Here is an 18,038-nt window from a genome sequence, read left to right on the forward strand (position 1 = left end):
AAAAACAAAAAAAAAAAAAACAAAGAAAAGACTACGAATCCGGACCCAACCACAAGATCGCGGAATAATGCACAGCATAGTGAATCCAGAAAGATTCACGCTGCAAAATACTCTGTTTCCCGTACCAGTGAGTTACTTCAAGACAATTGCGTCGGAGGTCTCTGGTTTGATTTGGGGAAGCAAGACGGCACGAATCAGGCAGGATAAGTTGATCAGGAGTTGGTATGATGGTGGTATAGCCCTCCCCAATATACAGTTATACTACTGGGCGGCCCAACTAAAGGTAATTAATAGTTGGTTACACGCTCCTCATACCGACCCAGCGTTTCAGGCGGATAGGCAAGGACTGGGGGAGGATGGGGTTAGGTCAGTGCTGTACAATAGAAATAAAACCAGACGATTAATTGGGCCCACAGCACACACAGTTCGCATATGGCAGGTTGGGTTGGAAGGGGGTTATCACCCAAATGACACCACTCTGGACCTCTCAGCGGCTTGGGCGCCTAGAGAACAGTAAAGGCTTTGATAAATGGGATGCGATAGGCATATCAACGGTGGGTGATTTCTGGAGGAAGGGGGATGTAATCCCATTTGAACGCCTGCAGATCCAATACCAACTCGCACCGTCCGAACTTTACAGATACACGCAGGTCAAACATGCGCTGCAGGCGGTTCTACCGGTGGGGACCATCTTGGCAGAGGCTTCACCTCTGGAGAATAGGTTACTTACTGACTATATGCATAAAAGAGCCACTTCCCTAACCTATCGTAAGTTAGTAAACAACTTGCCGGACCCCACTTTAGCGCTTCGGCAGAAATGGGTCGCAGATTTGGGAGAATTGGATGATGCAGAGTGGCAAGAGGCACTGTCATCTCCTCGAGAAGTCGCAATACCGGCACGCATGCGGCTGATACAACTCAAAGTACTTCACCGCACATATTACACCAGAGTGACCCTTTCTACCATACTGAGTGGGAATGTCCGAAGATCAGGGTGTACTGGGTCAAGATAATGAGGACAGTGTCTCAAACCGTGGAAGACTCGTTGATCCCGGAGCCGAAACGGTGTTTACTAAATATTTGGGAACCAAATGATCTAACCCACCCGACACAGGATTGGGCAACACTAGGAATCATGTATGCTAAAAGGAATATTGCGAGGAGGTGGGGATCAGGTGAAACACCCACGTTGCAGGACTGGTGTAGGAATATGGCTGAAGCTATGGTGGCGGAAAGAGCGGTGTATATACAGCGGGGATGCCCTCAAAAGTGGGAAAGAGTCTGGGGAAAATGGAATAAATTCAGAGGGTACATATGCGAACCACCAAGACCAGAGGTGAATCAAACGTCCGATTAGGAGTAGGGGGTGGAGGGTGTCGGGGTATTGTACTGTGGGGTCATAGTTGATGCTCCAGAGATCACATACAACTGTTTCGTTGACAATACTAAGGAAGGATTGGTGCGTTTGGAGAAAAACTGTATGTATGGCCATGTGTTTGTCATGCTTATTGTTATCGATAAGAAGTTTATATAAAAAAAAATATATATAGCACTTAATAACTGATTTGCATATTGTGTAATTATGTGTATTTTCGCCTCATTTTTCTGAAATGTTGCTTAATTGCAAGAAAGAAAAATGCATGAATTTCACGGGTAGTCTGACTTTTACTGTTTACAGTGTATCTGGCCAGGCCTTCGCCTAGACAAAAAAGATAATAGTTCAGGCGTGTCACTTAAACAAAAACAAAAATTCATTTAGTCTTCTCCACATTAAAATACAAGCATTGGCATAGCCAATAGGTCTCGCTTTTGGGACCTTATAAGTATTTAGTTATGCAGCACAATATTCTTGGTACAACAACTGTTGTAAGGCTAAACACATAAGGTCCCAAAGGCGAGACCTATTGGCTATGCCAATGCTTGTTAAACCTCTTGCCAACATTTAAAAACCATAAAATAATTCAATGAAACAAAATGTTGCCACCATTTCTGAAATGATGGCTCTTGCCTAAGCTGTCTTTGCAGCATGTTGTGAAGATGGTGTGCTTTTTAAGCAGAAAATAATCTTAACAAGGGTCTGGCAGGCGAGAGAGAAAAGGAGTTAACGACCAGAGACAGAGAGACTAGAAGACAGGAAGAAGACACGACAGACAGGTGAAACAGAGAAAATACATGTATGTGTGGACATGTGTCTGTGTGTGGAGATGTTGGAAAGATAGATCTCTCTTGAGAGAGGGCGAATCAGATGAGAGAGGTGACCATAAGAGACAGGCGAAAAAGAGACTGTAGAGAGAGGAGGGCAAGTGGGTCAGGCAGGTGAGAAAGAGACTGCCTAGGGCGATAGAAATAGAGGGGGACACAGGTTTGGCAAAGGTGATTAAGAGACATCTGGGAGAAAGAAGAGATAGGTGAGAGACAGGTGAAAAAGTACAGATCGGAAGTGTAGGAGACTAATATAAGGAAAGTGATAAAGAGACTGGGGGGGCGAAACTTCGAGAGAAAGAGAAGTAACAAGACAAACAGGATAGAAAGAATAGCTGAGAGATGAGGGAATAGACAGATTAACATTGATGAGGGTTGGCCACACGCCACGTTTTCTACTTGTGGATTGCCCTTTGCAAACCCCTGGCACTGCCTTTGCAATCTCCTGACCTCTGAAATGGCAAAATCAATGGCAAGAACACTTGAACAGACCCCTTGTGGGCATCAGTGCTCCTCTTTTCATGTTTTCTGCATATGTTTTTACTATACCAACAATGTATAGTAGTCCATTACTACCACTTGTGTAAAAACGTGGCGCTCCAGAGTTGTAACATGACATTTGCTGACAGCCAAAGTAAGTTAAATAAAATTCTTTGAATGTACATTGGGTCAGTGTAGACAGGGGAAGAGTGTGTTTGTCTGAGAGAACGGGCCTGTGTAAGTGGGACCATGTGTCTGTGTGTGAAGATGCTTGTATATGTGAAGTGAAAGCGAATGTGATTGAGAGAGAGAATGAATATTAAATGAGTATGAAGCGTGTTAGAGTGAGGGACTGGGAGCGAGAATTAATGTGAGCGCGAATGAGTGAGTGGCAGCGAATGAATGTAACTGAGTGAAACTAAGTGAAAATGAGTAAATGGGAGTTAGAGTGAGTACAGATGAGTGTGAACGAGAAAGTATGAGTTGGTGAAAATTAAACAGATCCAATGAAGCACACTGTGGATGTCATAATTCCAAAGGAGCTGATCACTGTTGTCACTGACCCAGTGGAATTAAGAAGACACTCGTATTTAGTGCATAAATATTTGCACGTCACGTGAGACAGGCATTCATCATTGCTTTGGGTGCCAAAATAAACTCACGTGCGTAACATTTACGGACATGCTTTCATTCTATTTATGTTGAGGTTACTGCACACATTTCCACTTTCCCAATACAGCCCACAGAGCTTTGGCATTTATCCAAGCAGATCCTTGGCATTTCTTTATGTACCATACGCGTGCAGGTTTTGTTGCTGACAGGTAAAGAAAACAATACACATTTTTAACCACCTTTTATTGCATTTGTTGAGAAAACATAAGATGTTGAGGAAGGGTGGACATTTATGAACAATTACAATTAAAGTGCCCAGGAATGGACCTGGGTACTGTAGGGGCACAGAGCTCCTGCTCCTGTGCCCACACCATTGGCATAGGGCACCCAGCTAGAGGGGTGGCTGATATATGCCATGGCAGTGTAGGTTATGGGCATGGCACACAGGGATGTGTGCCATGTCGACTCTGTTTTGTCTTGCACCCAGACTGCAAGGGCAGTGTGTGTGTGTAAGGGTACAGGGCCTTTAAGGGTGGCACAATGAGTGCTGCAGCCCTTAGAGGCCTTCCCTGGTCACAAGGCCCTGGGTACCTAGGGTACCATTTACCAGGGGCTGACATGTGGCCAGGGTTTGCCAATTTGGGTTTTATGTGTTTAGGGAAGGAACATAGGCCCTGGGCACCTGATTGGCAGGAGTCGAGGGCACACTCAGTCAAAGTACATTCAGCAATTCAGCAAAAAGTGGGGGCATACCATGCAAGAAAGATGGCACTTTCTCACACGTCTGCCCTCGGAAACCCACCCACTCCAACAGACCACGCCTGAAACCTCGGCATCATCCTAGACTCCTCCCTCACTATGACCTGCCAGATCAACGCCATCGCCTCCACCTGATTCAACTCCCTCCACATCCTCCCCAAGACCTTCAAGTGGATCACCCACGCACTCATAACCAGCAGGCTGGACTACAGCAACGTCCTCTACGCCAGATTCAACAGAACCCTGCTACACAAGCACCAAACCATCAAGAACACTGCTGTCAGACTCGTCCTCGGAATCCCACGACACGAGCACATCACCCAGCACCTACAAGACCTCCACTGGCTCCCCGTCGAGAAGAGTAACCTTAAGCTACTCATCCAAACCTACAAATCACTCCACAAAATCGGACCCAATGACCTCAACGAGAGAGTATCCTTTCACAAACCTCCGCTCTGCCGACCTCGCCCTGGCAGAGACCCCACGCATCCGCAGAACCAGAGCAGGCAGAAGAGCCTTCTCCTACGTCACAGCAAAGGCCTGGAACGAGCTCCCAGTCAACATCAGACGCTCTGCACACCTTCAGGAACTGCCTCAAGACCTGGCTCTTCGACTGATCCGGAGCTGCACCCCCCCCCGCAACCCCCAGCGCCTTGAGACACTCACGGGTGAGTAGTTCACTCTACAAATCCCGATTGATTAATAGGTGAGCTCTGCCTCTGTCCAAGGGTTCCTCTCTACGGCTCCCTTCTCTACCTGGTGGTCCGGATCGCGATCCTGGGCTTCTGATTAATCCTCAAGTTGGCTCCCTCACTTTAGATGGCTTTATGCGGCCTCAGTTTACGGTGCTGTGCTCCGTCCTCTCCACGTGGAGGTCAGGCTCCACTACTGTCTGGGCTCCGGGTCAGCTCTCATACGGCTCCCAGTCTCATACGGCTCCCAGTCTCGGTCTCCAGTCAAAGTACAGGTTCAGATTGGTGAAATCGCGTCCCCCTACATCGGCGCTGGGGGTTGTTTCTTCTGAATCTTGCTATGTATGGTCAAATTGGGTTGGATGGCGTTCCTTGGATGCAGAGCTGCACCCTCACACTGCCATCTCCTTCGAATTCCAAGCCGCGCCCCATAAATGGGAATGTTTGACATAAGCAAAGTATCAAACTATTTCATATCTAAATTACAATTGCAATAGTCGCATGACAACTTGTTTACCCTGTAGAATCAAACATTCAAGGTTGCACTCCTCCAGTACAAAAATATTCTTGTTTTGAAATAATTTCCAAAAATAATTGTACATACCTGGATAGATTCAATGGGTCCAAACTCTTCTAAAAGGCCTGTAACATCCTGCTGAGCTATTTTTCTGTCCAGCTGTCCAATCCATAATGTAGTGCTATAAACTAGGAAAAAACAGTTACATAAAACATACATTTACAATCTGAAATGTTTCAAGATTTGGCAAATTATAACATTTAATTCAATCTTGTAAAGGCCACAGCATCATCAGGTAAGGAGAACATAGCAAAAGGAAAATCCTCACTAGACAAGTAGTATTAACCAGGCTAGAAGCCTGCAAAGCTGTATAACTCGGGTTCTCCCTTAAAGACTTGTCTAACCTCAAGTACTTTGGATTTCAGTGTATTGTCTCAAATGTGAGACTATCAGTTGTGGGTGTCTACAGTAAGAACAGCTTTATTCAAAATGAGCCAGCCTCAATGATGATCAGGTAAACGACTTCAACACCTGCCTCCACATATGTTGACAATGCAGTTAAACGTTCAATCACTGTAGCGCAAGAAACAATAGTATCAGCTATGCTTAGTAATACAAACTGTAAGAAAGTGGGTTTCTGTTGCAGTAACCCCCCCCCCCTTTTTGCCTAATAGCTGATGCACTTTTCCTTGTTGTGCCCTGGGCTCCTGCCAATCAGGTGCCCAGGGCCTGTGTTCCTTCCCTAAAAACTGCCTAACAGCCAAAACCCAAATTGTCAAACCCTGGCCACATGTCACCCCCTGGTAAATGGTACCCTAGGTACCCAGGGCCTTGTGACCAGGGAAGGTCTCTAAGGCCTGCAACACTCATTGTGACACCCTTAGAGGCCCTGTACCCTAACACACACACACACTGCTCTTGCAGGCTGAGTGTCTGGAGACAAAACAGATAGTCGACATGGCACACCCTGTGTGCCATGTCCACAACCTACACTGCCCTGGCATACATCAGCCACCCCTCTAGCGGGGTGCCCTATGCCAGTGGTGTGGGCACAGAGGCAGGAGCCCTGTGCCCCTACAGTACCCAGCTCCATTCCTGGGTCCTGTAAGTGCAGTGCTGCCATCTAAGAGTATATGGTGCTGGGAGCTTGTCAAACACGAACTCCACAGCACCATAATGGCAGCACTGAAGACTGAGAAGTTTGGTATCAAACTGCTCAGCACATTAAATCCACACTGATGCCAGTGTGGGATTTAATGTACCAAGCACCACAGAGGGCATCTTAGAGAGGCCCCCTGAAACCTAAACCTACAATCCACGTCTGTTCTGAGGCTGCCTAGGCTGCCGCACAGCAGACATGTTGCTGAACCCCTGGGTAGGAGAGCCCCTGCTCTCCTGGGTCTGCAACAATGCACATCCTGGGCGAGGTGCTAAATCTCCTCCCCCAGGATGGGCAAGGGGAAGCTTCAAAGGCATGCCACCTCTGTGAGCTTCCCCAGGCCACTGCAACCCCCCACTCTGGCGGGAAGCTTGGCCGGAAACCCCAAATGAGGACAGGGGATGTGCCAGCCTGCCAACCCCACCCCTTAGGTGTGGGAGGCGAGGTGAAGCACATCTCCGGGCTCTCGCCATCTTGAAGATGGGAAGCCCTGCCCAATCAGGACTAGGCTCCAGCCCCCCTCCCACAGGAGAGAGGCAGGATAGGGGGTGTACCCACCCCAGGACAGGGACCCATTGGCCCCTGACCTTCACCTACCTGTAACGCCCCTAAATCTAGTATTTAGGGGCACCCTGAACCTTCCTTCCCCAGATTCCAAGAATACAATGAAGAGCAAGAAGAAAGAAGACCTGCCCTGCAGCTGCTAAGAAGAGGAAGACACCAACTGCTTTGGCCCTAGCCCTACCGACCTGTCGACCATCGAACCTGCTCCTGCTCCAACCCGGCATCTCTTGCGGCCAGCAACCTCACAAACCCCGGAGGACCTGGCTACCTTTTGGCTCTAAGCCCCTGGGACTCCCATGAGTAGAGGCTCTACTCAAAACCTACTTCTAATCCCTGGCAGCAGCCCGGAACCGCGAACCCAGCACACTCTGCACCAACCAAGCCTGGCCAGTCCCGGAGTGAACAAAGACCACGAGGACGACCCCACGGCGACTGTGATTCTCTGCGGTTGCAAAAAAATCTACTCTTCAATGGATTGGTTACAAATAGCACAGGCAAATCAAAACCGATTCAGAGCATCCCTGTATGACGATTGCTGTAGTTTACCTGGAAGAGAAGCTTTGGAGTTTTGAAATCAGAGACAGTTTGACTCATATTAAATAGAATGGTTGAACTTTCAGTAGATTAGACAGTTGTCAGCAAATCTCCAGAGGAATTGTGGCAACATTAATTTTGTTTATAACTCTATGATGCAAGTGTACGTATGTAGCCAACACGGTTAAGGTAGAAAAATTGCTTGCTAGCCAAGTAATATAGTTTGCTTTGTGCAAAGAAAATATGACCACACACATTAGAACACTCAAATAAGCACACAATCAGATATGTTTGCATTACAAAGAGGTAAAAAAGCCAGTAGGTTTCAGTTCAAGGTCTGCATTAAACAAAATATTGAATATTACATGCAAAGTGTAGGAAAGTGCCCCTTTTTGCATGGTCACCGCTAACTTTTTCCCCTATATATGATGCTAACATGCCTGAGTGTGAGCTGGGACCCTGCTAACCAGACCCCAACACCTGTGTTCTTTTCCAAAACCTGTACCACTGCTCTTACAATTGGCACACCTCTGGCCCACATACAAATCCTTTGTAAAAGGCACTAGTGGTACCAAGGGCCTTGTGACCAGAGAGAGTCCCTTCGGGCAGGAGCAGGTATTTTGCCACCCTATGGGGCCCCACACCAAACAACTGCCATTGCAGGCTTTATGTTGTGGTGCAGCTAAACTAAAGGAGTCAACATGGCACACATTCCTGGGTGCCACGCCTGAACACCACTGCCTGTGGCATAGGTAAGTTACCCCTCTGACAGGCATAACAGCCCTACGGCAGGGTGCACTATACCAAAGATGAGGGCATAGCAGCATTAGCAATATGTCCCCACAGTGTCCGAGACCCTTCTAGGACACTAAGTGCAGTTAGCCATTTTGAGATTATGGGCTGAGAGGTTGTCTACTTGACCTACACAGTTCCATGATGACTTTACTGAAGACTGACGTTTGGTATCAAACTTCTCAACAAAATTAACCCACACTTAAGCCAGTGTTGTATTTATAATAAAATGAACTCATAGGGCATCTTTGAGAAACATCTGAAAAACGACCAGCTTCTAGTGCATTGGCTGACTGGTCGCTGCCAGCCAGCACCAGACAGGATTCTGACCTCATAGGGCGAGAGCCTTTGTGCTCTCGGAGGTCAGAACCAAGTCTGCTCTGGGTGGAGGTACTTCACATCTCCCCCTTGCAGAAACAGCAGTACTCGGCAGTGAGCCTCAAGGGCTCTCACCTTATGTTATACTGATTTGGCCCGCTCCAAAGAGTGGAGATGCCCACCCCCCTGTCCTAGCACCACTTTTTGGTGGCAGGACAGGTGGGAAAATTAATGAGCAGAGAAGGAGTGTCAACTGTCGCCGCTCAATCTCCACGCAAGGAGTTGGAGGCTGGAGAGGTTCGGGGGGGGGGGGGGGGGGGGGGGCTGCTGCAACAGAAGATCCTCCCGAAGTGGCAGTCTGATCAGAAGATCAAAGGCCCTGCTCTAGAGCTCGGGATACCAGATTCTTCGTGCCCAGTCCGGAGCCACAAGAATTACTTGGGCCAGGTCACGTTTGATCTTTAGCACTCTGGGTAGAAGTGGTATAGGCGGAAAGGCGTATAGAAGACTACAACTCCACTCGACGAAAAGAGTCGATTAGCGAATGACGCCTTTGAAATTCCAACGCGTAGAACTGCTGACATTGCGCGTTCTCTTCGGTGGCGAATAGATCTAACAAAGGCTCTCCCCACTGCTGAAAGAGACCTTGCACAACCTCTGATAAAGACGCCTTTCGTGAACCCCAAGCACCAGCGGCTGATTTCGTACGACCTGTCGTTCAGGGAACCTGCCAGATGTTGAACCACCAAGGACATGTCCTGATGTTCCAGCCACATCCAGAGGCGAAGGGCCTCCTGACAGAGGGTCCACGATCCTACTCCGCCCTGTAGGTATCAATACCACATCGCTGAAGTGTTATCTGTTAACACCTGCACTACTCTTCCTTTGACAGAAGGAAGGAATGAATGCCTTCAGTGCTAGATGAATCACCCAGAGCTCCAGACGTTTGATGTGGAGACCGGTCTCTGCCGGAGACCAGAAGCCGCAAATTTCCGCTTCTCCCATGTGGCCGCCCCATCTCACGAGTGACGCATCGGTCACCAGTGTGAAATCTGGTTGAGGAAGGGAGAGGAAACTGCTGTTGACCCAATCCTGGTTAGTGAGCCACCACTGCAACTGGTGTGCAGTCCCCGCCAAGGTCTGGACGACATCAGACAGATTCCCCTGATGCTGCACCCACTGGAACTTCAGGTCCCACTTCAGAGCCTGCATATGCCACCTGGCATGATCCACCAGTAGACTGCAAGAGGCCATGAGGTCATTCTCACCGAAATCCGGGAGAGAGGCTGCAACATCGGAATCATAGCCCGACTGATTGACCTTCAAGAGTGGTCAGAGCGCACTGCGCCTATTGCTGCGGTTCGGCCTTTGTATAGGCGATTTTTAAATTCCCCGTTTTCTATTTGCTTTTATTTTAGTTGCTCTTTTCCCCTGATTTTATCTCTGCCCACTTACTTGCACAGTAATCTGTTGAACCACCGCGCTTTTGCGGGTCCTTTTCCCGGCTACTCGGCACTTTGGCAGCCATATTGGGTGAGTCAAAGTCTCCGGGCGGCGCCATCTGGTCTAGCGTCACAAGGACGCTCGACCTCTTCTTAAGGAGGTCATGCTGACGTGCAGCGGGTGCGCGCAGCGGGTACGCCGGATCCCCGCCAGAGTCACGCCAGAGTCCAGCCCGTCTGTGCCCGTCCGGGCCCAGACGGGCTTAGGGCCAGGCTCCTTGGCCAAAACGCCAGAAAGAAGGTTGACATATTCTCGGGAGGACATTTTGTCATTACGCCCCCTCAAAGACACAACATGTAAGTATATCCACAAAGGTCCTAAGCTTTTCTCCGGCTGTAGGATATGTCAGTCGATCCAATCAGCGAAGGCAATGAACGCCCTGTATATGGCTTTGCTGAATTGCAGATCACTCCCGAGCCACTCATTAGAAATTAATCTCCTTATACAAGATCATGACTTAGATATCTTGTTTTTGACGGAAACATGGATTACATCCTGTTCTGGGGTGGATATGGTTCGAGCCCTCCCTCCAGGCTTTCTAATATACCATCTGGATAGGCCTGTGGGGCGAGGGGGCGGCATAGCCATTATATACAGAGACACTTTTGTGTGCAGGGCTCAGATTGGGGGGGTGTTAGACTGCGAGAGTTGTCAGTTCTCCCTACGGATTGCTCCCACGGTGTCGGTGTCAGGCTTATTGGTTTATCGCCCGCCAGGCTGTGTGGGTAAGAAACATTCACGTTCTTGGCTTCTTCCTCGGCTAATTTTACAGCAGATCTTATGGCGGTTGACCTGCAGTGGGAGTTGAAAACCTACGAGTTGAGTTTAATCAACGCAGGAGCCACGCACAATAGGGGTCATTTGTTGGACCTCATCTTTTCTAACATTTCCCGTCTCAGGGCCGTGCCCTCTTACCCTCTCCCATGGTCAGATCACTTCTTGGTTCCTTTAACGTGGCAAGTGGAATCATTGGCCACCCCCCTCCCTAGGGTTCATACCTTAGAGAGAGCCTGGTCTAGGTTATCGGTGGATAACTGGATTGCTATTCTTGAAAGTAGGTGTCCTTCTCCAGTTTCAGACCCGGTAATCGCAGATGCGAACTTCAATCAGTGGTTGACCAGCTCTCTTGATGCTATTCTTCCTAAAAAGAGAGTGCTTAAGAGGGAGAAGAGAATGGGTTCGGCCCCATGGTACTCACCCAAGTTGAGATCCCTTAGCAAGGGTTGTAAGAAGTTGGAGAGGACATGGAGAAAGGATGGGGTGGAAGTCAGGCGAGAGGAGTACCGATCGGCAATTAGGGTGTATAAATCTGCTCTCCGTTGCGCTAAGGCTCAATTTTTTGAGGAGAGAATAAAAAGCGCCTCTAACTCCTCCAGAGAGACTTTCAGAGTGGTAAAGGAACTTCTTTAAGTTCCCGAGCCCTTGGTAACTCATGACAGCCCAGGTGAGAAATGCAAGGAACTGGCTAACTATTTTCACAGGAAAATAGAGAACATTTTAAATGCCTTGCCCCAGGCGGTACTGAGAGTAGAGACTGGCAGTCAGTCTCGAGGAGTACTTACCCATCTGGACACCTTTGGGTCAGCCTCAGTGGATGAAGTCCTTAAGGAATTTGGTTGTATGAAGAGTGGCTCGCCTAGGGATCCTGTTCCTATGAGATTCTTAAAACAGGCAGCAACCACTATTGTGGCTCCGGTTACGGACTTAATCAATGCTTCCTTTGTCCAGGGTCTGGTGCCACCAAGTTGGAAGAGAGCAGTGGTAAAGGCTCTCCTGAAAAAGCCAAATCTAGATCCATCCGATTTGGCAAATTTCAGGCCTATCTCCTTGCTCCCTGGACTTGGTAAGATTGCTGAAAGGTTAGTGAACCGTCAGCTGTCACACTTCATGGAGTCCAACGGCCTGCTGCGAGACTCCCAAACGGGATTTCGACCTGGTCAGGGCACCGATACCGCTCTTCTGGCAGTCGTTGAGGAAGCCAGGAGCATTTTGGATTCAGGAGGATCAGTGGTAGTGATCCTCTTGGACCTGAGTGCGGCCTTCGACACGGTGAACCATCAAGTGTTGATCCAACGGCTGTCAGATATAGTGGTTACAGGTGTCGCTCTGAAATGGCTCATGTCATTTCTCTGTGACCGGACGTACCAGGTTTGGGAAGGATGTGAAAGGTCGGCGGCTATCCCCCTCCAGTGTGGTGTGCCACAGGGCTCTTCCCTTAGCCCCACATTGTTTAATGTATATATGGCCCCCCTGGAGGATGTGGTGGCCCCATTTGGTATTAAAATCGTCAGCTATGCTGACGATACTCAGCTGGTGATCGCTTAATCCCAACTTATGGTTAACCCAGATTTGCTGCACTCCTGCATGTCCAAGGTTCACACCTGGATGTGTGATTCTGCTTTGAAGCGGAACGGCTCGAAAACTGAATTAATACTGCTAGGGAACAAAACCCCCTCTCTCCCTTCGACTATTTGGCCTAGCTGTCTGGGAGATCTCCCGAGCCCTAAAGAGGAGATTAAGGGCCTGGGGATCTGGCTGGAACAAGATCTTTCGTTCAGGACCCAGGCGAAGAAAATGGCAGGAGTGTGTTTTGGTCTTCTCCGTTCAGCTCGTAAAGTTATCCCCCTGCTTCCTTGGACATCTAGGAAGCTGCTCATTCAGGGGCTTATTGTATCAAGATTAGACTACAGCAATATTATATTTTTAGGTGCCCCTGAAGCCACGTTTAATAAACTCCAGCAGGTTCAAAATGCTGCTGCTAGGCTGCTTATGAATACACCAAGGATGCAGTCAGCCAAACCCGCATTGAAGGCCCTGCACTGGCTTCCGGTGCGGGAAAGGGTCATATTCAAGGCTCTATGCACAGCGGATAAAATTCTCCAGGGGAAGGGACCTTCCATCCGGAGGAATTTAGCTGTGCCTTATAAGGCTAACAGAGCTTTGCGTTCCGACCAGAAACATCTGCTCCAAGTTCCCAGAGTGAAAAGGGCTCGGGCGGGTGGGCGTAGATTCTCAGTCAATATAGAGAAGTGTGGCTCACTGGTTAGAGCAGGCAGACCCTGAAGCAGAGGTCAGACCCGGGACCAGGGTTCAATTCCCGACGTGGCAGGGTCTTGAGCTCAAAATGTCCATGGACTCGATAATTCTCGCTTCGGTGCCTGACCTAATCATGGGTTCACACTCTGCAACTCTGGGCATTAAGCTTGCTTAATCTCCACAACGGCCCCCCGCGGCGGGATGCCTGGCTTTCACCTTGGGGATGCCCTGTAGGGGCTATCTCACAGGGAAAAGCCAGGACGGGTTCCCAAGGCAAGCGCGGAGATACCCCTTCGGGGGTCGATTCAGGCGCTATATAAGAAACATAATAATAATAATAATAATAATAATAATAATAATAATAGCCTACCTGTGGAATGCGCTTCCTATGAGTTTGCGCTCAGAGACTTGTACCTGTCGGTTTCGGAAACTTCTTAAAACTCATCTTTTTCCTGTTTGACGCTGCTGACCAGTCTGTTGCTCTTGTTGTCGCCCTGGACAAGCGCTGGGATGCCCTAGGGTAACTATGCGCTATATAAATCTCAAATTCATTCAAATTCATTCATATCCCGGACTCTCTGTTCAGGAGGATATCCCCGAAACTGCGCTGTGTCCAGAACCGCTCAGAAGAAAAGGAGCTTCTGAGAAGGGTTCAGGTGCAACTTTGGCACGTTGACTGAACCCCAGCAGGTCCGCCGTAGTCTGGAGGTGGGCGACAGCCTGAGCGAGCTCGTCTTCAACAACCAGTCGTCAAGATAGGGTGAAGACAGGAACCCCTGAACTGCGCAGATGAGCCGCAACCACCGCCATCAATTCCGTGAACTGGTAATGACAAAGGGGAGCACAGTAAACAGAAAATGTTAGTGGCCTACCATGAACCGTGGGTAACGCCTGTGGGCCGGCAGGACTGGGCTGTGAAAATAAGCGTCCTGCAATTCCAACGCTACCATCCAGGGTCGAGGGCAGACACGACCTGAACCAGTGTCAACATTTTGAACTTCTCCTTCCGGAGGGAGCGGCTGACGTTCACGATAGGATGCAGGTCTTTGTCCTACTTGGGCACCAGAAAGTAATGGGAGTAGCAGCCCCAACTTACTTCTGGCACAGGGACTCGCACAATGGCTCTCTTGGCAAAGAGAAATGAAGCTTCCTGACTGAGAAGGGCCAAGTGATCCTCCAACATGCGATGCAGTTTAATTGGCATGGAGGGAGAGTTTGTCACGAAGGGGCGGGAGTAGCCCCTTCGGACTATCTGCAAAACCCACCTCTCTGACGTAATGTGTCAGTGGGGGAGGTGATGGCGGATCCTTCCGCCCACTGGCAACTGGTGGCCCTGAAAGGTAGGACTAGGAAGGTTTGGAGGCTGCTCCAGAGGGGGCACTGATGGAATGGCCCTCCCGCTGGCCCCCAGAAGCTGGGTCCCACATCCCCGGCCCCCAGAGGCTGGACAGCTTACACAGGCCTGTGGCTCTGGGAAGAACGTGGTGGGGCACCCGTTCTGTAGCCATGAAAAGGGCAAGGGCATGGGCAGACAGTGCTGGCGAGAGGTGGAACAAGGCCCAGGGATCTGGCCATAGCTCTAGCAGCTGTGAAGCGCTCGAGCTCATAGTCCACCTGGTCACCAAACAAGCGACGGCCATCAAAGGGCATGTCCAAAAGTCGATTGGACATCGTCAGAGAAGCCAGTGCACCTCAGCCAGACGTAGCGTCTCAGGGCTACTAACGTTGAAATCGTACTACCTAGCAAGTCGGTTGTGTCCAGCCCACAGCATATGGCAAACTTTGCTGCGTCCCTCCCTTCAGCGACTGCACAGGAGATTAGGGTCCGGGCCTCCTCCGGGCACTGTGGCAGCACCTGCACCACTGTGTCCCACACAGAGTGGGTGTAACGGCCCACGATACATGCAGGTTCACCGACCGCAGCCCTAATCCTAATCTGGCGACAGAAAACATTTTCTTCCCAAAATCATCCAGCTTCTTCGATTACCTATCTGGGAGAGCAGTAGGGAAAGTAACTTTTGACATTGAGGCTTGGACCACCAAAGCACTCAGTGGTAGAGTGTTGGGAGGGGAAAGTGGGGTGGCCGGCGGCCAGGCAGTGGCATCCGGCAATCATCCTATCCACAGGAGACCCTGCGCTGGGCTTCGACCAGGTGCCCAGAAGGATGTCTGTAAGGGCCTCATTGAACGGCAGCAGGGGCTCCAATGAGCCTCCTGCTGGTTGAAGCAACTGTGAGAAGTGACATCTTTCTTGCATGGTATGCCCCCACTTTTTGCTTAATTGCTGAATGTACTTTGACTGAATGTGCCCTGGGCTTCTGCCAATCAGGTACCCAGGGCCTATGTTCCTTCCCTAAAACTGTGCCGAAACCTAAACCCAAATTGGCAAACTCTGGCCACATGTCAGCCCCTGGTAAATGGTACACTAGGTACCCAGGGCCTTGTGACCAGGGAAGACCCCTAAGGGCTGCAGCACTTATTGTGCCACCCTTAGAGGCCCTGTACGCTGGCACACACACACTGCCCTTGCAGGCTGAGTGTCTGGGTACAGAACAAAACAGTTGACATGGCATGTGTGCCATGCCCACAACACACACTGCCCTGGCATACATCAGCCACCACCCTCTAGCTGGGTGCCCTATGCCAGTGGTGTGGGTACAGGTGCTTGAGTCCTGTGCCCCTACAGTACCCAGGTCCATTCCTGGGCACTGTAAATGCAGTGCTGCCATTTAAGAGTATATGGTGCTGGGAGATCGTCATTACGAACTCCACAGCACCATGATGGCTCCACTAAAAACTGCGAAGTTTGGTATCAAACTTCTCAGCACATTAAACCCGCACTGATGCCAGTGTGGGATTTAATGTACAATGCACGACAGAGGGCATCTTAGAGATGCCCCCTGAACCTAACCTACAATCCATGTCTTGTCTGAGGGGCTGCCTAGGCTGCCACACAGCAGACATGTTGCTGGACGTTGCTGGACCCCTGGGTAGAGAGCCATCCGCTCTCCTGGGCCTGCAACAATGCACATCCTGGGCGAGGTGCTAGGTCTCCTCCCCCAGGATGGGCAGGGGAAGCTTCAAAGGCATGCTGCCTTTATGAGCTTCTCCAGGCCACTTGCTGTACTCAGCAACTGGCCCCTACCGGTTCTAGCCCCCACTTTGGCGGGAAAACTGGCCGGAAACCCCAAGGAAGGACAGGGGATGTGCCAGCCTGCCAACCCCACCCCTCAGGTGGGGGAGGCGAGGTGAAGCACATCTCCGGGCTCTCGCCATCTTGAAGATGGGGAGCCCTACCCTATCAGGACTAGGCTACTGCCCCCCTCCCACAGGAGAGAGGCAGGATAGGGGGTGTACCCACCCCAAGACGGGGACGCATTGGTCCCTGCCCTTCACCTACCTGTAACGCCCCTAAATCTAGTATTTAGGGGCACCCTGAACCTTCCTTCCCCAGATTCCAGATTCAAAACTACGAAGAGCAAGAAGAAAGAAGACCTGCCCTGCAGCTGCTGAAAAGAGGAAGACACCAACTGCTTTGGCCCCAGCCCTACCGGCCTGTCGACCCTCGAACCTGCTCCTGCCCGGCATCTCTTGTGGCTAGCAACCTCACCAACCCCGGAGGACCTGGCTACCTTTTGGCTCTAAGCCCCTGGGACTCCCATGAGTAGAGGCTCTACTCGAAACCTATCTCTAACCCCTGGCAGCAGCCCGGAACCGCGAACCCAGCACACTCTGCACCAGCCGAGCCTGGTCAGTGCCGGAGTGAACAAAGACCCTGAGGACGACCCCATGGCGACTGTAACCCGAGTCCGGCACCCAAGGACCTCCCTCGACACTCCTGAAGAAGCCTGCAGCCTCAGAACCAGGTGCCCCCCCCCAACCGTGATCAACAGAGGGTAAGATTTCCCGACACCTAAAGGCACCCCTGCACACGGTGCCCCACGGCCCCCTGTGCCCAATCCCGGGGTACCTACCTATCCTCCAACTACCCAACTTACCTCTCGAAGTGGTGGTGGCACCTGAAGAGTCCTCGTCCCCGAGCTTGCAGTCTTTTTCTACTCTGGAGATTTCTTATTGAAATCCATTGAGCGCCCGAAGGCTCAAAAGCCCTCTGCACCCAGCCGCCCGAGTGGCCCTGGCAGTGAAAACTCTACACCTACCTACTTGCCCTGAGTAAGTGACCAGGAGCCCAGCTCCCACAGCCGCGTGGCTTGCCAGTCAGCAGCCACCAAACAAGGCCCCCCCTATCCCTCATAGGATAACATTGGGCCTAACTCTCTGCACCCGGCCGCCCTAGAGCCGCTGAGGGTAACCCAACTGTACCTACCTGACCCCGGGAGACCCCTGAGTCTGTACCCAGAACCTCAACTCTGCCAGTCGAGTACTTACCCTTAAACCGCAAACTCTATTTTCCTCATAGGGTAACATTGACTGGCTTTTTCCTGAAATTTCTTTCAAGTGTGGACTTTTCAAATCTTCAAATATTCACCAAAAATCAGCCGAGTGACAAAAACGAATTTACTCACCTGCTCTTAGGTGAGCTCCCAGTGCTGGATCTTGGTGCCCAGCACTGACTCTGAAAAATACCTACAACTGTACTTACCCTTAACTCAATTTTCTTCCATAGGAAACCATTGACTGTTTTTCTGTGAAATTTCTTCTAAGTGTCGATTTCTGCAATCTTTAAATATTCTTCAAAAATCGTATAATATCTGAAAACGTAACTACTTACCTGTTTTGGATAAAGGTCCCAGTACTGAGTCTAGGCACCCAGTACTGGATTACAAAAGTAACGAGAACATACTGTACCTGTAACCTGAATTTTCTTCCATAGGGAATCATTGACTGTTTTCTCTGAAATGTTTTCTAA

General features: G+C 50.0%; 1 protein-coding gene across 2 annotated transcripts in view; it reads right to left on the reverse strand.

Annotated features, from left to right (window-relative positions):
* SCAF4 (SR-related CTD associated factor 4) overlaps positions 1 to 18,038 on the reverse strand; it is an 872,346-nt gene that overhangs the window by 492,206 nt on the left and 362,102 nt on the right. For both annotated transcript variants that reach the window (XM_085623106.1, XM_085623105.1), the window contains exon 16: positions 5,350 to 5,450. In XM_085623106.1, the coding sequence (XP_085479232.1) occupies positions 5,350 to 5,450 (101 nt within the window). The remainder of the gene's footprint in view (positions 1 to 5,349; positions 5,451 to 18,038) is intronic.

The sequence above is a fragment of the Triturus cristatus genome, chromosome 8 (genome assembly GCF_964204655.1).
Source record: "Triturus cristatus chromosome 8, aTriCri1.1, whole genome shotgun sequence".
Taxonomy (NCBI): Eukaryota; Metazoa; Chordata; class Amphibia; order Caudata; family Salamandridae; genus Triturus; species Triturus cristatus.